General features: G+C 35.4%; 1 protein-coding gene across 1 annotated transcript in view; it reads right to left on the reverse strand.

The window, feature by feature from the left end:
• The window catches only part of LOC145295051 (uncharacterized), a 108,036-nt gene that overhangs the window by 34,561 nt on the left and 50,783 nt on the right, over positions 1-22,692 (reverse strand). The window contains exons 5-9 of the mRNA XM_080141433.1: positions 19,780-19,909; positions 10,613-10,673; positions 8,027-8,154; positions 5,714-5,776; positions 3,152-3,243 (exon numbers count right to left, since the gene is read on the reverse strand). Of these exons, the coding sequence (XP_079997559.1) occupies positions 3,152-3,243; positions 5,714-5,776; positions 8,027-8,154; positions 10,613-10,673; positions 19,780-19,909 (474 nt within the window). The remainder of the gene's footprint in view (positions 1-3,151; positions 3,244-5,713; positions 5,777-8,026; positions 8,155-10,612; positions 10,674-19,779; positions 19,910-22,692) is intronic.

Here is a 22,692-nt window from a genome sequence, read left to right on the forward strand (position 1 = left end):
AAGAGAGTGTGAGGTTGACTCTGTGTAAACCAGCTTGACTTTGAACAAACTTTTAGCATGAGTCATTCATCATCCCTAGGATGATTAGATGTCTTTGTTCCTCCAACATATGAACCACGAATACCCTTGATAAGTGTGTATAAGGAAAGACCATATCAAAAGAACCAGCTTCATTTTAAACAAACTTCCAACGTGTCATCTATCATTCCTAGGATGATCATATTTTTTCATCGTTCCAATAGATGAACATTATCGTTAGTATCTGCTCTGACACTACACTTTATTTGTTCAGTCCTTGATCAATGGAGAAATCATTCTAGACTGAGGCAATTATTATTCTTGTCCCAATTCATTTTTTATGGAGCTGGATTCCTTAAAATATAAAATTGCATATTTTATCAAATATATGTCAGCCGATATGAATTTTTTTTTCCTGGCTTCAAACATTATTTTCAATGAATTCATATGCTAGTTAATAATCAAATCAATTTCCTAACAGAACAGTTTTGCACCACTTTTATGTCCTCTTACAAAAGATAAAAATCCAGATATAATGTTACTATCCAGATATAATGTTACCTTGAATCTTCTAAAATCCGTACACTAATTCAATTATAATTAAAAATCTTTTAAATGATTTTGATTCTAGAAATATATCTACAGTTTAGATCAACATTTAAATTCAAGGAATCTTACTTAATCTGTATCGTATGACTATGGATCAAATTTCATACGAATCTGAAATATTTGAATACTGAAATGAGAGGCTGCCCTTTATGGGGAGCGGTTATTAGGTCATTAGATTGTGGGAATGTGTTCACGCCGATTTTGGAAGTGTTTTGTAAGGAAGGAGATATCTTGGGGATGAGCCGGATTCAGTTAAATATTTTCAGTGAAAAAGATTTGCAGGTTTTATAACCAAATGTAAGAAAAACGAGAGACATTGTCATCAGTAAACAAAACAAAATAATAAGTCAAGAAGGCATATATTCACAAAAGAGATATTTTATATATGTTCAAAATGGAAGGTCTACAGCAATAGGAAAACATAGAATGTTTGTGAATATTTTTAGAGTTCTTGTAAAAACAAGGGGGTTCATTAGCTGAGACATTAGAAGAAGTCTGGATTGATTAATTAAAAGCTGCGAGTTTCAAGGATCAGGAAAATCGTATTCAAAATTTCTCTGCTCATTTTTTATAAATTATAATTCATTGACAGTTGTTTTTAAGAGTCAATATTCTTTTATTTATTATATTAGAAAATATTTCAGTGATAGGGTTTTGGAATATTTCAATGAATAAGATTTAACAGATTGACAGACGATAACATTGATGTGTTGTGAGTGTGTCTTTATGTTCGTTAATGTTTGTGTGCATGTGAGTGGAGACTGATATTATAGAGATGAGCGCCCATGGTGGGGCGTTAGCAACACTGATTCGTAGATTTGGGTCAACTGAGTTCCACTTATTTATTGAAGAAAAATCTGGCTTTTAAAGGGTCTACGTAGCTCGCAGAAAGATCATTTCAAATAAATTCAGAACGTTTTCTGATTGGTTCAAAATATAATTATTTGTTTTTATTCAGAATAGTGTATGCACAGACGATATGCATACAAACACATCCATGCATTTTTATTTTGTACGTTGATGTGTAAACATCAACCACTACACCTTATATTTCCAGCATATCAGGATATGGCAGCTTACATAGACTGCCAGAATATGGTGAAAATGTTCATCAAATGAAAAATCAGTTAACCGTATGACATTACAAACATGCTGTTTGTGTTTAGCCAATGAAAATCTCAGCAGATGACAGTTAATAAATTGGAAGAAAATATTAGTTTTATTTGCATAAAAAATTTAAAATCATTTTAAAAATTTGTACACGTCACTGAATATAGTAAGCTTGACAGTCAAATCCCTATTAAGCAGAAGGAAACATGATGTTGAGAGGATCCTCAAATCACTCTGGGTTTTCGGAAAAGATGACCCCACCAAGTAGGAGGGTTTCCTGATGACAGTACCAGACCATAACACCAAAACCCTAACCCCTTTTATAATAAAGAAGTATATTCTGCTGGTTATATCCATCTGTTGGAAAGCCTCCAGCAAATTAGGATCAGAAGAGTTGCAACACTTAACACTAAACCACAGTCTTAATTTCATAGACCTTATGACAAAGGTTACTCCAAATCACATAAAGAGGATATACTTCTTTGCTGTCAGCGGTTGCCCTTCAATTGACTAAAAATATTCTTTAGGAAATAACCTACCCTCTAATCTTAACAGAAAAACAGAGTATAAAAACAAAAACAAAATTCCACACCTCAACAAAAAAATTACATTTAAGAAAAAGTCTTCTTGTAAAAAAAATACTTACAAAAAAAAAATAGCAGAAGATGTTTTCATTTATTGTATTTTCATTTTTCTTCATTTTTGTTCTTTTTTCAAGTGTTATAAAATTTGATCAGAGCTTAGCATATTCTGGCAGTTTATGCAAGTTGCCGGGATATCCAGAGACAACATCACCAAAATACAGGTCAATAAATGCAAAAGTATCTTATTATTTTATGATTTTACAAAACCTCTAAAATACTCTGAAGAAACTGAAATTGGTTGAATATTTATTAATTGATGTCTTAAAATTTCAAAAAAATCGAAGATATCTGAATTTTACGAATAGGTTTTCAGCTACTCTTTACCATCTTTATCTAATTCTAAAATAAACTAAATATAGTACACATTACCCACAATTAAGTTTATCATCTGTTTCAAAATTTGTGAAAATATTTACATAAAGAAATGAACTGATAGTGTGATACCTCATATTTTTTTAGCTTGCAGCATCATTGTGAAAAACACATGCGCTGCCTTAGTCATGAAGGATGATAGAGTTGTTTCTTTTTCTTTTTTCACTTTCCACTCAGAGTTATCACTTTGATTTAATAAAGTATCTAATTGAATAATCAAAAAAACATTTTTCACATAATTAATTCATAAATAAATAAAAAGGATAAAATGGGTTTTGGTGGAAGTATATACTCTACTAACTGCCATTCTAGTTATTTAACGTCTTTGATACTAAAATATAACAACAACAACAACAAAAAACACATAATCAAATAAGTATATCTTTTTTCAAACTTACTGACGATATCCAGTTCCATGACACCAATTGCACACATCTGGATCCGTACTGTCATGTCTTATACCATCTCCATGACACCAAGAACATCTCCTCTGTGAAAAGAAATCAAATCAAATAAACATTCACCAACGAAAGTACAAATTCTGTCGAAAATAACAGAGAGAAGTGTGACATTTTTTTTTTCAGACAAAAAAATCAAGCACTGGAAAAAATAAGGAACATTTTTATACAAACAATATAATTACAATACAAAGTATAGAACTATTTATATAGCCAGTTTTCTAAAACTATTCAATTAACTATTTATATCATCAGTTTTTCAAAACTATTCAATGAAAAAATTATATCACTTATTTCTTTAAACTATTCAATGAACTATTTATATAAACAGTTTCTTCATACTATCAAATGAATTTATATTACCAGTTTTTGCAAACTATTCAATGAACAAATTATATAAACAGTTTCTTTAAACTATTCAGTAAACAATTTATATCACCAGTTTCTCCTAAATATATAATGAACTAATTACATCACCAGTTTCTTCAAACTATTCAATGAACTATTTATATCATTAGTTTCTTCAAACCATTAAATAAACAATTTATATCACCAGTTTTTTTAAACTATTCAATGAACTATTTATATCACTAGTTTCTTTAAACTATTCAACTATTTATATAAGTTTCTGTAAATTATAAGAGAAACACATTATATAACAAGTTTCTTCAAACTGTTCAATGAACTATTTATATAAACAGTTTCTTCAAACTATTTAATCAACTAATTATTTAACCAGTTTCTTTCACATTTTTCAATGAACAATTGATACCATCAGTTTCTTCAAACTATTTAATGAACTATTTATATAACCAGTTTCTCCAAAATATATAATGAACTATTTATATATTCAGTTTCTCGAAACTATTTAATGAACAATGTATATCACCAGTTTCTTCAAACTTTTCAATGAACTATTTCTCCTTGGATATTGTTTTAGTAACATTTATTTCATGGTCTACTTGAAGAAAAATTAAAAATGTACTGCCCTACAAATTGAACTCATTGCACCCTGAAACAAAAGAATTTGATTGACTGAAAATATAAATAGACAAATCCGAATATGTTTAACGTTTTGGTGTTGGATTACATCATTTTGATAAGGAAAACGTTTTCTATATGGAAGCAATCAAATCCAATTCAAATTCAAATTAAATTTATTTTACAAAAAATAGTAGATTGCTTCAATCCATGTAGACGATATTTACATCCAGATACAATCTAAATGTTTAGTTAAGGCCACTTTAAACCTGGCAATGATCATCACATTTTACTATGGAATTCTAGATTAGAAATTTAGCAAATTTGGATCGGTGCTTGACTATCTTATCCTCTTCTGAATAAATATCTACCATCCTTTCACTACATGACAACTGAAGCATGTGTTCTATTTAGTTGAATTGCATTGAATTCTATATATTGCCTGAATACTTTAGCAACATAAGAGGTCAGTGACTGTAAAAAAAGGTACCAGTAAAATATGGTAAATTTTCACATAAGGTTACAACTTGGGTAGAGTGAAATTTTCCAATTAGAATTTATGGAAGACTATGTGTCTTTGTAGGGATGTGACACAGATAGGAAGCCACTAGTCTTACATTGTTAATCATCAAGGGATTTTTTCTCTTTTAAGTAAACTATCAGAGCAGTTAGGCTTTTGGATAGCTGCTTCTCCTCCCCCTTCCCCACATGTGTACATGTATACTTTGAAAGACAGAATAAAAGGTTTTTTAAATCCAAAATGAATTTACAAAGTTTCTGTTTTATCATTATTTTCATGGCAGGTGCTCGTCTGAGCTCCAATCTCTGGTCTCCCCTCGCCAATCTTTTACGAAAAACACCCATCTAGCTGAAACCACTGTCAAAAATTTTCCCCACTCTTTATCTGTGCTTAAATCAAAATGTAGATTCCATGAACAAAGCTTCTTTCTTAGAACTGCACACATGTGGAACTCTGTTGCATCTGTCTGCTTCCCACCTGCCTACAACCTGGATGTCTTCAAGTCCAACGTAAACAAATTCCTGATGAGACGCCCCCTTAAGTAGACACTTTATTAAATCTCCACACTAACATACTGTACATGCAATAATCCTTATCCCTGAGTGGCTTCCGGGCCTTGATAAGTGGTGACCACCTTGTAAAAAAAAAAGAAAATGAAAACTGTTATTGAGAAGAAAACATCTACAATGAGAGATAACAGAGAAGATGGAAACTTCAGTTGCGATCTCATCACTGTGATTACAAAATTTCGACCAGTTAATTCTACCAACAAAGTGGATGCACCATATTGTGTGAAGAACACTCTAACTTTGCTAGAAATACAAGTTGCTATTTTATACATGGCAGAGTGGGGATACATCTTTACCAAGGGTTATTAGTGCACAAATCTGACTGGATTTAAACTTGGCATAAATATTTCATGGTCTGTCATAGAATTTATTAGATCAACTGCATACCCCTCCATTCACTTGATACGGGATAATTACAAGATAGATACTTACCCTCCCTCGACCCCAGCATTTGCAGCATGGAACATAACCTTCAGCACAACAGCTGTGACAGGGCTATAACAAAAGACAAAAATAAAATATAAACTGAATTTTAAATTGAAATATGTATGAAATAAGTTTGGAAGCCAAATTACACCACAATATTATGAAAACAGAAACAAGTATTCACTTGTTTAAAATTAATATATTTTGGAGTCATACGCCTTCGTCAGAATTTTATGTTTTTTATTTTTTTCCTCGCCATGATGTTAAATTGAAGAGAAAAAAAATTAATGAATTCGGTTTTCAAACATATTTTAATTTCAAATGCAAATTCAATCAATGCTTCTACCATGGAAAACACAGCCCTGACTTAAATATAAACTATTGGATAATATAAAGTAAGGATTCTTTAACATTTTTGTGTTGTTGCCACTTGACGTTTTTATATATATATATATATATATATATATATATATATATATATATATATATATATATATATAAAATGAAATACATATGATATATGTTTATAAACCAAATTACAATGCAATATTTTGTAAAATAAACAAACATTTATTTGTTCAAAGTTTTAAACAAATAAATGTTTGTTTAGTTGACAAAATATTGCATTGTAATTTGGTTTATAAACATGTCATACATATTTAATTTTAAAATTTAAACAATGCTTATATCACGCAGAACACATACAGGGTGACCCAAAAAGAAACAAAAGCTAAATGGAGGCCATCTAGAACATATGCTGTAGAATGGAGAAAAGAAGGCCAAAGATCCTAGTGTTTTGATGTGATGTTTTGAATATAATAAATTAGTTATGACCAAAGTTTCATTTCATTCAAATAAAACATTAAGAAATGGGGCCTAATTAGAGTTGGGCCCGTTTTTTTTGGGGGGGAGGGGTCACCCTGTATATATATATACATCACTAGATGACTATCTCACTAGATTCTGAGGAGTCGCAAACGACGAAACACGTGTCAGTGGATAATTATATTTAAATATATATATATATATATATTACTGTAGATCAGAACAACATTGATACCGTCGGTTTCAAACAAAGGTGACCCATAATTAGTCTCCTTTACCAGATTCTCTTCAGTCGGTTTATGCCTGCCTTCTTCAAAAATGTCAGCTCACACATTGTGACTTTTTGATATTTTCATCCATTATTTATACAACCATTTTTTAGTTACATATGTACGTACATGTTTTAATTATGTTTCAAAGTCTAACTTCCCCAGGCCGCAGTGAAGAAATAGACTTTTATTCTTCTCTTTCTGCATAGATGGGCTACATAGATAAAATGAATACTTATGTCTAAGTTCGATCCATACAACAGGCATAACAGTTATGCTCAACATTGATGATTCCCAAAAAAGGATAAAACATATGTATGTTGATAATAGTTTAATAAATATTTATTATAATATATATGTATGTGTGCATGTGTGTGTGTGTTATTTATAATATAAAATTAATGCAAAACTGTGTTTTCAGTATTTTTATTTGTTCGAATCAATTTTCATAATGGTGTAGATTCTTTTGTTAATTTGATAAAATATTTCTCTTTTCAAGTAACCATGCGATCATCTCACAACTCGTCAGATGAGCAAATCGCACAAGCAGCAATCTTGCTATTTAAACAAAAATGTCAAACCATAAAAAAAATCACCCAGCCAAACATGCTGAACAACCAAACAGTTTATAGGACAGTAAATGTATTGTAGTCATAAATCAAACAGTGATTGAGATTCAATCCATTTTACAACAGAATTACTGACTGTTGCAAATAAAATAGGGATATTTATTTGTTTATTTATTTGTGGACTGTTATCCTCATCTTCATAGTTGTTATTTCACAACGTTTCAGCCAATTCGTCCTCTAGCCTTCTTCAGATGATTAACTGCAACAGGATAGGCAGCAAAACGTGGTGAGACAACAACAACAACAACTATAGAAAGCCAAAATTACTGAGGATACATTTCTATGCCATCGTCGTTAACTGGCCAGAAATAGGTTAGTTTGGAAGTCGATTTCTAAAAACCACCCAATACATGCCAGCATGTAAAATGGTTGTTAAGCTGAATATGGTGATGATGGTGGCAATGATGATGGTGATTCGTGTTGGCAAAATCTTGGTTAGGTTTCTTCACCTAGCTTCGATTTTAATCACGTTTTCTCTTTGCCTTTTTCATATGCCCTTTGCGATGACAACACTTTTTCAAGAACAAAATCAACAAATAATAACAGATAGTAAACTACTTTCGAAATTGAATAAAAAAATATATAGCGCCTTTCACCTTCACGTAAGCTGTGTGTGGTACTTCCACTTTAAGGGTTTCATCCTTAAAAAATTCTGGGGTTTGAACTGGAATTTCCCATGGAGGGGGTGCAGGCCCCATCTCGGGTGCATCAATTGGCATCCCCACTGAAAACAAAAAAAATGTCATGGATTTGTTAAATGTTTATAGATATAGTTATAAAAGGTTTATGTAGTTTGCTTAGAGCATTGTCTAGTGTGTATATAAAGGAAATTTTAATTTATAGAAAGCAATACAATACAGAGGTATAACAGATAGACACAAACTGAAGCAAATTAAGATGTAATGGGAGTATAAGTTATGCAGAGTCATCTTTATTACTACAATATATTATATATATATAATGTATTGCATTCTTACTTGCGTTAGCATGGTCAATTAGAGAATCCGTATTATAATATTTCAGAAAATCTTTCCTTTGTAAGAAGTGTAGATGTATAAATAAAATTAATTTAAAATTTCAGTGGAATTACGTTTACAATAGCTTTAATATATTTGAAAGTCATACACATGTTTGGTGAAGGTTAAATTTCATGAAATATTACAATATGGATTTTCCATCTGACCATGCTGACGCAAGCAAAGAACACAAAAGTAAAACATACATATATATATATATATATATATATATATATATATATATATATATATATATATATATTGTATTATTTAACTGTTATGTCTTAATTTGCTCTAGTTTGTGTCTATCCGTTACACCTTTTCATTTTTATTGCCTTCTATAAATTTAAATTTCCTTTATATAGATATATTTATATTATATTCATGGTTTAATAACTTGATAGGAGCAAACTTGACTTGGGGTCAATAGAGGGAAGAGGCATTGTTTCATAGTTTCTTCCTATTAGGTTTTTACAAAATAGGACAAATGCAATGCTTTTCAGTTTTATTTTATGCAAATCATAGAAATAAACATACTTTGCACAACGATCATATAATACAAGGTGGAACAATAAAATTGTCGCCCAAGAAAAGACGACATGATTCCATTTTTTATTTGATGAAAACCGGTTTTCTTTTCTTTTTCTACTAGTTGGCCAGTTGTGTACAAATCCCAAGAGCGATAGAAGCCTTCTATCATATATGAAAGTGACACAATGTTCAATGAGTGCGATTGGAGATGTACCACTATACAACTCATGCTCTCTACCAATCTAAGTTATGGCAACAAGACCATCGGCAGCACCCTCAAAATGCAAATCCAGATGGTTCAACGATTGAGGGAACAGCTCAACAAAGTTTCTGGCCATGGTTGTGGTTTCAAGTGAGGGCCATCTCACATCTTGGAAATCGCTTTGAAAGTCAACACCAAATGTTTCTGAATGTGCTGAAGAGTGTGGTGATCTCCTGATGCAATTAGGTGGCCGCTGGCAGACCCTGGGTGTTGCAGCAGGACTCGGCACCAGTCCACAAGTCCAAAGAGACCAAGGCTTGACTTTAGAAGGAGTGCTACCTCCGACCTGACTCTGCTGGACTACTTCATTTGGTCATACATCAAGAACCTCACTAACATGACCTTCCATAATACCAAAGCAAACCTGATCACCGCAATCCAGCAAGTATTCACTGAGCTCCTACCAGTGCTTGTGGAAAGGGCATGCTCCCAGTTCTGAACCTGCATCAAGGCAGTGATTGAGGCTGAAGGTGGCTACATTGAATAGATTTTACCTCTACAACATAATCAAGTTACCTTAATTGATTTTTTTCAATAAAGTTTAAAAATAAATCTGTAGTGTTGTTTTCTTTAGGGTCACAATTTTATAATTTCATCTTCTATAATAAACCAATGCTACTCAGTTGATTTATGCTGCGGTGACAATTCATATATTGTTTATGACAATCGTATTGATTTGTATGGATCAAAAATATGTTTAGAAAATATAAATTTGAATGAAATTTCAAAACTAATGTAAAGTAATTTTTTGTCTTAAAATACTAGGTTCTACATTATTAGCATACTATGTGTTCAGATATAGTTTTCCTGCGTGAGTGGTCGTCATTTTGTGTTGTCATGGATAATACATGTGTGTCAGAAGAAAGAGAAAAGGACAAAAGTGAAGAAGCAGCTGGATTTTTATATACAATCATATTTATTTACAGAAAACAGTCTGTTGATAACAAATGTAAAACAGAATACTGGAAAAATGTATAAATATACATAATATGATAGATAAAGAAAAAAGTAACACATAAATCACATTACAGTTCCAAACACCATAAAAAACACATGTTTCCAGGGTCAGAGGTAGAGAAGCATGTGTGAGAAATGTTACTTTGGGTTGTGTTACTGATAGTCTATGCAACTGCTATCAGAAGAAATAATCTACAGACAAAGCAAGACAAAAAGTCCATCTGTTTAGAAGGATGCATTTGAGAGAAAGATATGCACGCAGACAATAGTGGAGAGGTCAGCTAGTATCTTTTAAATATGAATATTTTAAAAACAGAAATATATTTAAAGTAAACTTTTTTTTTTCTTCTTTGTCCTTCAAATTGATAAATTATGAAAAACTTTTATGTGGGAAAGATAGATTTTTATTTACTTACTATTGTATGGTTCATGTGCCCAGCTGACTTGTCGACCTTCTGTAAAAGTCTCCAACTTGTACTGAAATCAAATAGTGATAATAATCAAACAGAATAATATACATTGCCATACATCTGTTTCAACAGATATCTACTAGCTGGATTTGTGTAAATTACACTGCATTATTATTTCCATTTTATTTGTGCTTGAGTTGTCTTTCTTTGTTCATCAACTCATTAATAATAGCTTTAGGCACCACCAAAAATGGCCGCAAAATCAAGTTGTTGTTGTTTTTTAAAACGAAATTACATTTATTAAAATCCATTATTTCTGAGTAACTTTTTTTTTTCCAGAAAGATAAAATCCTGAATTTTATCATATAGGAAACAGAATAATGTAAAACTTTTTCTACTATTTTTAATTAAATTTTAAATGTTAAATTTTCCCAAAAAGTTAACAATTGACATTTTTTGTCTTGCACAAAAAACGTACATAAATATTTAAAAAAAAAAGGTTTTGGAAATAATTAATTTATTTATTTATTGTCTAACTAAGATTTAGGATGACTTTCTAAGAGAATATGCAAAAATATTATAATATAAGTACCTGGATTTCAAATAATTCCACTTATTCATGTATGTAACCAGTTATTTCGCGTCAATCTAGAGTCTAGATCGACACTGTTTACGTTTGCTTTTGATAAGAAACAAACTATGGAAGACCAAACAGGCCAAAAAAACTTATTTTTCAGTGACGAAAATTTCAATGTATTATTAAGCTGAGGCTGGCCAGTACCAGATGGGTGACCATTTGTATGAGTTTGGTTTTTAATGTGTATGTGTGTGGGGCCAGGCTCCCCAAAATGAGGGGGGGGGCAATTTAAAGCAGAATAAAAAAAAATTATTTCAGCGCGTTTGGTCCACCGTAGTCGAAAGGCGGCAAACGTTTTCAAACGGGATCGAAAAAAATGATGCTATTTTTAACACAAAAGGCACAATATTTATCGAATAATTTTTTTTTTTGTATCGATTCTTCAAAACATGTCCTGTTTAATAATGGTCATGCATTATTCGGCTCGCTAAAAAAAAATTGTTAATTTATTTATCAAAAATTTTAAAATGGCTTTTTTCGTATAAATATTAAAAAAAAATTTTTTTTGCTTTGCTTAACTTAAATTAATTATTTTACTTAACATATTCACCGAATTTCACACTTCAAAACTCAAAAGCGTGATAATTAAACACAATCGAAGTTCTGATATTCAGACATCAAAATAAGGTATGCAAACAATTTTTTTTTTTTTTTTTTTAAATCTATAATTCTGTCCCTTACAACAACACAATATCTTGTGTTCAGTTTCAGATGATTATTTTAAGCATATTTGTTCCCACTTCAAAACAAGGGGGGGGGTTGTAAGCAAAAAAATATATATATATAAATATCGTTTATGAAAAATCAGTACACTGTTATAAAGTTCATTCTTCTCTTAATAATCGCTGAAAATTTCGTATTGATCGGATAATTACCTGATTTTTGGTAGATTTTTAAAAAGACGGTCCGTCAAAAAGTACTGACCTGCCCCCCCAGTTTTGGCGGTGCCTAAATAGCTTTGTCTGCTATAGGCATAGCTATACTTTATCAAAAAGAAATGAAGACATTTTTCACTTGATATTTTATTTTTCATTTGATGAGCTGACTTAACAACTAAAAAATACAATTTAAAACATCAACAAAACTAAAAACTAAAAAATTTGGAAATACCGTTTTTTTATGAAAAAGAAAACCATCTCATTACACATGAATCTGGAACAGCAAAGGGCGTTTATGCCAACAAAAACGCCAATCTATGGGAGATAACCAGCATAAACATAGTAAAAATAAGCATATTTTACAAAGTATAATTTGGGACACTAAAATAATCAGTAGAACAATGAAAGAATGTTAAATGAAAAAGTACTATAGCCGAGTCTCGGAAATTGACGAAGCAGTTTACAAAAAGGAAACAAATTAGTGAAACAAAGGACCATGCAAGTTTTTTTTATTATTAAATTCCATTTTCACGATATCTTTTGCTTATTAAATTGCTAGGTAAAACTACAGAATAGTTAAAAAAAACAAAAAAAAATACCCCCTTCCCATGTTAAAAATGGATTTCAAAATAGCGTTATTATTTCAACATGGTCCTTTCTCTGCAAGAGTACCATTTTTTGTATAAATAAACATCACAATTTCTCTCATTATTTTTTTGTTTGTCTGAATAATTCTGATTAATTTCCCCATTTCTTGATATAATAGTAATGTAGCCAAAGATTCTGTGCCTCGCATGTCCAGATAGACAAGTAATGCTTGACTTTAAACTTTAATTATAACCAGAAATTGACAGTTTAAATACTTCAAAATCTCCTTCAAATGATGAAGTAAATCCGTTTTCCCCATTATTATTATTATAGATTTAAAAACCTAATGCTGACTTCTACTTTCTTAGGCAAAATTTATGTGATTCTGAAGCCTTTAAACTGTCAAATTCTGATTACTATCAAAGTTTAATTACATCAAATATTATACTTCATCTGTACTACTAAACATGCGAATGAACACTTGTTAGGTGGTTCATTAATTTTTAGAATTAACTATAAGAAAACTATAAGAAAAACATTTTTTTTTTTTTAATGAAGGTTTTTGGTCTCATACCAAAAGACACATTTGAAAATTCATCTCATGGAGTTTCTTTGGAAGAAAAGGGAGAAGTATGTGATATGATTTATTATTTTCGTTAATTGACAAGTTTATTCAATTTTTATTGTTGATTAATTAACATCATTTCATTGTTTATTTTTGTTTTGTGTACGTTAATCAATAAGCGTCCCAAAATATATGGAAAATATGCTTATTTTTGTTATGTTTATGCTGGTTATCTCCCCTAGATTGAAGTTTTTGTTGACATAAGCGCCCAGCAAAGAATCAAGTCGATTATCTCGTTCAAAGGAAAAAGGGCAGATAACTCTTGAGTGCTGTAAAAATAATTAACCAAAAAATGAAGAAATTATGACAGCATAAAGCAGTTATTTGCAAGAAGAAAACTCATGAGGTAAAGAGAAAGTTTATCTGCAGTTAAAGATGTAGATGTTGAATGAAGAACATGTGAAATGCAATGACTTTCCCCTTACCCTCATTGGTAATTAGAAAAAGTGTATGTACAGGGTGGTCAAAAAGTCAGGTAACATGTTAAAGGTAGAAAAAACAATATGATCCATTATAATCTCTATTCGTTTAATATTATTTGTTTAAATATTTGAGTGTAATATATAAACTTTAATTTTAAATCTATGTGTTGTGTCATTTATATTCTTCTTTCTTTTCTAATATCGTTTTTCTTTAAAATGTTACCTGACTTTTTGACCACCCTGTAGATGCAGCTAGATAGGCAAGCATTAAAATTTCTGATATTCATTAACCTTTTATTTAATCCAATGCAGTTGTCTGGTCAGACTCATTATAGAATTTTGAGGCAAAAGTTCAACCCTCATTGAAAGAACTTAACAAAAAATACAAGATGGTCTAAAAAGAGCATGCACTTCAGACAAGACAACTGCATTGGATTAAATAAAAAGGTTAATGTATATCAGAAATGATGCCTATCTTTAGTCCCATTGTAGCAGAAGTAGCAATAACTAAAATGAGGGGAAAAAGAGCTTACCTCGGGTACGTCTGTTGTGTCACCAGTTGGGGGGAAAAAGAGAATTCCAAGATGGCGTCCGGGGGTTTTTATTAGCATTTACCCCATGCAACTCTCGGAAAATCACGTTTCTGTCTCATGTGATTATGCAAATGGATAATTCCCGGCCACTATAAAGCAGGAGGCTAGAGACGAGTCGGCAGTGTCCTGCAAACTGTGTGTGTGGGTGTTTCTGGTGATTGGAGTGTGTCTTCTTTTACCACGGTTATCACGGACAGGAATTCCCTCTCTTCTGGAGGTGGGCGATATTGACTATTTTGAAGTTGTACTGTTGCTGACAGAACATTTATTTATTTATTTTTTTTTTTGCCTACTACATTTTTGTTTCAAGCTATTTCGGCCCGAATATGGCAAAGGTGCGGATAAGCAGTGATATTATCAAGCCGTTCTCTGGCGAGGGAGACGTTGTAACGTGGCTGAAAAAAGTGAGACTTGTCGCACAACTTCAGCAGGTGGATGACGTAGCGAGTCTGCTACCTTTATACCTGGAAGGCGATGCGCTGGCCCTCTACATGGAAATGGAGGAGGACGATCAAAAGAAAATAGACCAGATTGAGGCTCGATTAAAGGAGGCATTTACTGATGACGCGTTTGCAGCATATAGAAAAATAACTATGGTTAGTTGGGCTGGTTAACGTGTGGATGTGTATGCCAACAAGATCAGGCAGTTGGTTGGATTGGCCGGATTCACAGGAGAAAGCTCAGAGAGACTCACAAAATTAATTTTTGTCACTGGATTCCCTGACACCATCTCAATTGCTCTTCAACAGGTGCCGAACATCAAAGCCCTGACCATGGGGGAGTTAATGTCGAGAGCGAGAATTTTGACGACTGGCGAACAAAATCAGGATGTGGTTGCGGCCACACGCTCACCCAACAACAGGGCCCAGAATAATCCTGTTAACGTGACCTGTTTCAAATGCAATGTTAAAGGCCACCTTGCAAGGGACTGTTGAAAACGTGGAACATGTTACCGTTTCGGTGAGAATGGACACTTGGCTCGGAACTGCTCGGGAAACGAGCAAGGGGAGGACGCATAAGCGCCAGTCTCCTTCCCAACCAAGATGTGAACACGACGCTCCCGGTGATAAGCATCCATGTTGACGGGACGCGATGTTTGGCGCTTATTGATACAGGATGCTCCAGGACAATTTTACATGCAGACCGGTGCCGGTCTTGGAGAAAAACAAACGTAAATGTCAACACAATTGGTGGAATGTCCCATGCGTGCTGCGGTGTTGGAACGGTCTCTGTATCCACTGATGAAGGTGTGTCTGCCAGAGTCGATGTGTTGGTGGTGCATGGCAAGCCACTGGGATTTGACTTGCTTCTAGGGATCGACGCCATAAAAGCTCTAGGAGGTGTCGTTGTCAAGCCTACAGGATCAGTGCGGCTGGGCGCCAGGAAAAGTATTAAATACGCAGCCATTTCTATCGATGAACCAGATTTCACTGCTACCTTTGACCATCAAAACCGAACGTGAACCGCATCGTGGAAATGGTCTGTGGACCACCCCCCTGAAAGGCTGCATAATCGAGTGTCAGAGTACCCAGTGCCAGCAGAAATTCGTGAAGAATACACGCAGGAGCTCCACACCTGGATAGATAATGGTTGGCTCGTGCCATACCCAGAGGATAAATTGGGACCCCCCAAAGGTCTAATTCCCCTGATGGCTGTGATACAGCAGAACAAAGCCAAAGTGCGCCTGGTAATGGACTACCGGGAGCTAAATCATTACGTAGATGCATTTACGGCCAACGCAGATGTTTGTGTGGCTAAGCTGCGTGAGTGGAGACAAAAAGGTGCTAACGTGTCTCTACTGGACCTCAGAAGAGCATACCTACAAGTCCGGGTCCATGAGACACTGTGGCCATACCAGACTGTGGAAATCGATGGGAAAAAATACTGTCTGACCCGTCTGGGGTTTGGTTTGAATGTGGCTCCCTTGATAATGAGAGCAATTGTCAGCGAAGTACTATCTCAGGAAGAAGTTATAAGCCGCGCAGCATCTGCTTACATTGATGACATTTTTGTCAATGAAGACGTGGTGCCCGCGACCCGTGTGAGAGAACACCTCGCGCAGTTCGGGTTGGAGTGCAAGAACCCGGAGCAGTTGAAGGACGGTGCACGGGTGCTGGGATTGGCAGTCAGGATGGAACGCAATGAACTGCGGTGGAAGCGAGGAAATGCAATTCCGGAGGCTCCCAGTATTGTTACGCGACGAACAATCTTTTCTCTGTGTGGTCGACTTGTCGGGCACTTTCCGGTATGCGGTTGGCTTCGTGTGGCTTGCGGAATACTCAGAAGGAGAGTAAGTTCGGTAACGAAGGGCTGGGATGATGAAGCAAGGGACGCCGTACTACATCGTATGATGTTCGAAACCTTAAAATCTGCACAGCAGAACGATCCGGCACAGGGAAATTGGTGTGTGGACGGCAAAGAGCTGAATGTATGGGTCGATGCTAGCTCCCTAGCAATTGGGGCAGCCTTGGAGATGTGTGAAACTGTGCTGGAAGATGCATGTTGGCTGCGACCTGAAGATGACTCTCAACATATCAACTTGGCTGAACTGGATGCCGTATTGAAAGGCATCAATTTGGCTCTCCAGTGGCAGAGCAAGGTGCTACACATAAAGACAGATTCTGTTTGCGTATACCATTGGGTCTCGGACACGCTAACTGGAAAGGCGCGAGTACGCACCAAAGCAGCAAGCGAGATGCTTATTAGGAGGCGATTAAGCACTCTTAAGGAGCTCGTGAAAGAGTACGGGCTGACAGTGGATGTGACGCTGGTTCCATCAGCACGAAACATTGCTGACCGACTGACACGAGTGCCACAGCGGTGGTTTGAGGCAATGAAAAAGAAAAACGGTCTTGACCCAGTGATAGGCGCGGTCCACACAGACGAGCTGGATGAGAGTCAAATCATGGCTATTCACAAAGATAGTGGACATCCGGGGGTGCGACGCACTACCTACTTTGTCAGGAGAAGATGTCCAACCACGACAAAAGCAACTGTCAGAACGGTCATACAGAAATGCGAGGAATGTCAGTCCATTGACCCAGCGCCAGTCAGGTGGGAAAAGGGAAAGCTGGAAGTTAACGAGAATTGGCAGAGAATTGGAATGGATATCACGCATTATGGCACCTTCCATTTTTTAACTTTAACAGACTGTGGTCCATCGCGTTTCTCCATTTGGAGGAAATTGGCAAGGCAGGACTCGGCAAGCGTGATTCATCAGTTGGAGGCAGTGTTCCTCGAGCATGGCGCGCCGCATGAACTCCTTTTAGACAATGACACAGCTTTCTGCAGCAATATGTTCCAAGCATTTGCATGTAAATGGGGAGTTCACTTGCGATTCCGTTGTGCATACGCTCCAGCCGGGAATGGCATAGCGGAGCGATGTCATCGTACAGTGAAACGAATAGCGGCTAGAATGTGTTGTCCCATACAGGAGGCTGTCTACTGGTATAACATCACACCAAGAGACGACACCTCTCCCTCCACTGCGCCTGCCAACAGGATTTATCAATACGAAGTTCGAGTAAAGGAGACCAATCTCGCAACTGCGTCCCCAGGTCCCAAGAACAGCTTTTACCAGGTTGGAGATCGCGTATGGGTCAAAAGACCGCAAAATCGATGTACCACGAGGTTCGGCAAGGGTGAGGTGACCAAGGTGATCAGCCCTCAGTCGATTTTGGTGGACGGTGTGCCTCGTCACGTGAAGGATTTGCGCCCTCGCCATTATGTTGTTACATCGGAGGAAGAGGGAGACTCAGACAGTATGATGTCTTCTGAAAAGACAGAGAGTATGATGCAGGACGACGAAGAGGATTTTGAGCCATATAATGTACATACTGAAGAAGCGGAGTAAGGACCACCCGTCTTGCCTCTACGAAGGAGTACCCGACAGAAACGAATACTGCCCCCCTGCCCTGATTGTGAAACACCGCCTATGGAGCAGACTGGTGGCAATAATGGCGATGAGGAGGATGGCAGGGAGGAAGTGCTGCCTCCGGTTCTTCGGAGAAGTACCAGACAGAGACGACTGCCCCCCTGCCCCATTTGTGATCATGAGATCAGGGGGGAGTGTAGCAGAAGTAGCAATAACTAAAATGAGGGGAAAAAGAGCTTACCTCGGGTACGTCTGTTGTGTCACCAGTTGGGGGGAAAAAGAGAATTCCAAGATGGCGTCCGGGGGTTTTTATTAGCATTTACCCCATGCAACTCTCGGAAAATCACGTTTCTGTCTCATGTGATTATGCAAATGGATAATTCCCGGCCACTATAAAGCAGGAGGCTAGAGACGAGTCGGCAGTGTCCTGCAAACTGTGTGTGTGGGTGTTTCTGGTGATTGGAGTGTGTCTTTTTTTACCACGGTTATCACGGACAGGAATTCCCTCTCTTCTGGAGGTGGGCGATATTGACTATTTTGAAGTTGTACTGTTGCTGACAGAACATTTATTTATTTTTTTTTTTTTTTTGCCTACTACATTTTTGTTTCACCCATCTACAGACACTTTTTCTAATTGTCATCTGAGAAAAGTTATTGCATTTCACATAATCTGATAGAACTAACCTTTTAACTCAGCTTGCCAATTTTATAGTCTTTGTCAGTAAATATTAAACAACTGAGATTTCTTTTCTGCAGATGTTGGAAATCAAGAAGTTTCTAACATGCAAAAACGTTATTGAATCACAAACTTTTATTTTGCTTTGGATCTGTGGAACCACGTACGTTTCCTCTTTCTCAACAATCGCCGCCGATCCTAACACTGTGTGTCATGGATTTCTTCTCTTTCATCTTCTTCTGGACATGGGATCATCTCTCATATTGGCGGCTGCTGAGAGGATGCACAGTGGTTCACAAGTATAAAAAAATAAAGCAAAACACAAATTCCAACACATTCTGCAAATATCAGTTGCACTCTGGATGGATGGCGGTTGACACCATTGCTGGAAACAATCCTCAGAATGGTAACATCCACATCTTAGTCATCTGTTAAGGCTATGTTCATCAGTTGCTGTCTGCTCATCTCTATCTACTCTAAGCCATAACCTAAATTCAACTGTGTTCAATTCGCAAGTGTCCTCAAGTGTTACTAACCTAAGACAGTCTGTCGTAAATTGTTGCAAAACTCATTACCATTCCTAAAACTGCCTGTAAACTAAATCTAAATTTATTGACTAATATTGTGTCCGGACTTTTGCCGCATCAATGCCACATCTTGATTTACAAGTCATATTTCAGCTTTCTTTTGTGTGCCTAGGTGAACAATTTCTTATACTTTTGTTCAGCTGATAACCTTATTTCCCCATTTTTGTTATATTTTTTCGTTTTTTTTTTTTTGATTCCTTATACTTTATTTTTAAAGTGTATATGGTTATAGTATCAGAGATTTATCCTATTATCGAAACCAAGTGTTTCAAAATTCAGCAAATCCCACTTACATGAAAAGCACTTGTATTAAGAATGTCCTGGACGCTCATGTCATTCGCTGTTCCTTTTCCATAGCATCGGATTTCAGAAACATAATCGAGAAGAGCATTCCGCACATCATCTTCTTTCCAGTCAGCAACTCTAAGGAAAGGAGGGAAAAAGGAAGATTATTTCAGACAAAAGGATTTTGTCCTTTCTACAACATTCCAGTGCCCACTGACATCCAGCTATCCATTCCAACATCAGATCCCATCTACCAGACCCACATCATTCTACCTCAGAGATGCATGAATTTCAGCCCCATATGACACCCATTCTCCGAACAATCCATTATCTCACAATTTACCTGTGGCAAATAAAGCACAATATCGTATTTAACGAATTACTTGCATTTATCATCCTTTGGTACTTGCTTAGTTTAATCAAGATATTAAAAAATTAAAATATTGAAAAAAAATTATATTGTATGTACTCGTTACGGAATAAAGTTTTCATAAAAAATAATCATTTAATTTGATCAAGTAGTTTGTTTTTTTTTTACAGAGGAAAATCAAATGTTAATGAGATTGATCATATCCTGCCACCTTGCTTATTTTGCAGACGAGAAGCAGGGGGGCCAGGGAAGATAAACTTTAAATGGTGATTGAAGTTATCAAAATTTAGTGAGATTATTTTGACACATACGCAGAAAAATTACCTAGATAAAAATTTTAGTTTTCTTTCACCTATTTTACAGAGTTTCTTTGTCCTTTTTTAAACCCTTTTTTATTTTGCCCGTTGTTAATCATTTTTTCATTTAAAGGCACCTCCCTCCTCATCCGCGAAATAAGCAAGATGGCAGGATATGATCGATCTCCTTCGTCTGTAAAAAAAAACTACTTGATCAAATTAAGTCATTATTTTTATGAAAACTTTATTCCATAACGAGCATGTACAATATAACTTTTTCAATATTTTCATTTTTTAATGTCTTGACTAAACTGCACAAGTACTCATCTCTTTACTATTCTCATTGCCTTTGTGTTTACATTCTTAGTTGTCCAGTCGATTGGTACCCTCACCAATTTGGATCCCTGCAACAAGTGGTGACCCCGACATGATCATTTAGATACAGGCAAGCAGCTAGCAAAGAAGATGACATAAAAAGCAGACTTTAGTCTTGGATGCAGGCAATATCTTATGGAGAGGATGAAATTTGACCAACCACAATTATCAAACTTCTCAACAAACTTAGCCAAGGACAAACACCAAGCTGTTGATTTTATATTGGATGTAAAAAGTCAAGTTCATCAAACATCGATAACACCCTTCATGGCCAACCAATTCTCTCGAACAATAGACACAACACCTTAAACCCTTATGAAAATTCATCAGACTCACTTGCACCCAATTCTTTGATTCTGCAGACTAAGAGCACAAACAATCATGCAGATCCACTTGCACTCCCCCAATCACTTTCAACCAACCATGCACAGAATTTTCTCATCAACATTGCATTCATCATTCCAACGATCCTTGCGGATACATTTACACACATCTGCACATACTTTGGACATGATTGTTCGCCACATTGTTTCTTTGGTAATTGATTATGATCAAATATCCAAGGAGAGGGTCTTGTCATCGTGTCAAGTTACTGCTCCCATATTTTGTTTCCAATCACAAATACAATTGTTGGCAGAGACTAACATGTGACCTCACCTGAACATGTCATAGTCACCAAAGCTCAAAATAGTGACTACTTTTTCAACAACAAAGAAAAACACATAATCTTTCATTTTCCACAAACTAAACAAAAACAACTGACTTTAATTTGGGACCAAGCTTATTATATATGCAATCAATAAATACTCCAAACATTTTTGACTGTAAGAAATCCAGCCTGGAATTAACTATAGCCATTTGTTTGTTTAACAAGCCAATTCCTGTAATCTGAACATCTTTCCTTGAAGCCAGAGACTTTACAGTAAATCTTCAGTTTTGGCCTGGGGACTACAAAACTCCAATTCTCGACTTGATGTGCTTGTCAAGTTGGCAAACTCAATTACCATTGAAACTAGTGGCAGCATCAGCAGCAGTATCCAACCTTTTCAAGGCTAACTATCAAACTATTAATGCGATTCCAAACTATCCTTTTACAGATGACTCACAAACTACCTGAATGTGATACACACTTCACTCTCTCCTGCTCCCTGAGACTCCCCACAGCCTACCATTCCAGTTCCTGCAACTCCAGCAGCCCCAGCTCACTCTTGCAACTTTCAGCAGCTCCAGCACTTCCACTTACCAACTCCAGCATCCCTTGATATCTGGATACCAGTTCCAGTGCTCATTAACATCCGGCTACACGTTCCAGTGTCCACTGGTGTCCAGCTACTCTTTTCAGCATCAGATTCCATCTGTACGGCCTGGACCAACTTGAGGTACATCATCCTACCTCATGGATGCACAAATTTCAATCCTGTTAGACGCCTATTCTCACTCCAAACAATCCAGGTATATGACTTCCATTGTCTCACAATTTATGACTTTCCTATCGTCTTTAACTGATCATCTGCATTTGTCATCTCTTTGCTATTGTCATTACCTCATTGCCTTTGTGTCTACTTATTTAGTTGTACAGTCGGTTGGCAGTCTTACCAATTTAAACCCCTGCAACAACACCATATATGACACTCTTTGGAAAAATTCATATGCTTCCAATTTTTGTGAAACAATAAGTATTGTACATTAATTAACAAATATTCTTCAAGTTTCAGTTTCTTTGGAGTATTTGAAAACGTTTTGTCGGAGGACACTGGCACAAACTCCCATTTGAAAAATCAGATATTTCAAATTTGCACTGAATTTTATGCATAGTCATTAGACACAAATTAAGTAAGATTCCCTGAATTTCACTTTCTTTTTAAGCCTTAAAAGTTAGA

The sequence above is a fragment of the Euprymna scolopes genome, chromosome 2, assembly GCF_053919585.1.
Source record: "Euprymna scolopes isolate OS-2025 chromosome 2, ASM5391958v1, whole genome shotgun sequence".
NCBI classification, from domain to species: domain Eukaryota; kingdom Metazoa; phylum Mollusca; class Cephalopoda; order Sepiida; family Sepiolidae; genus Euprymna; species Euprymna scolopes.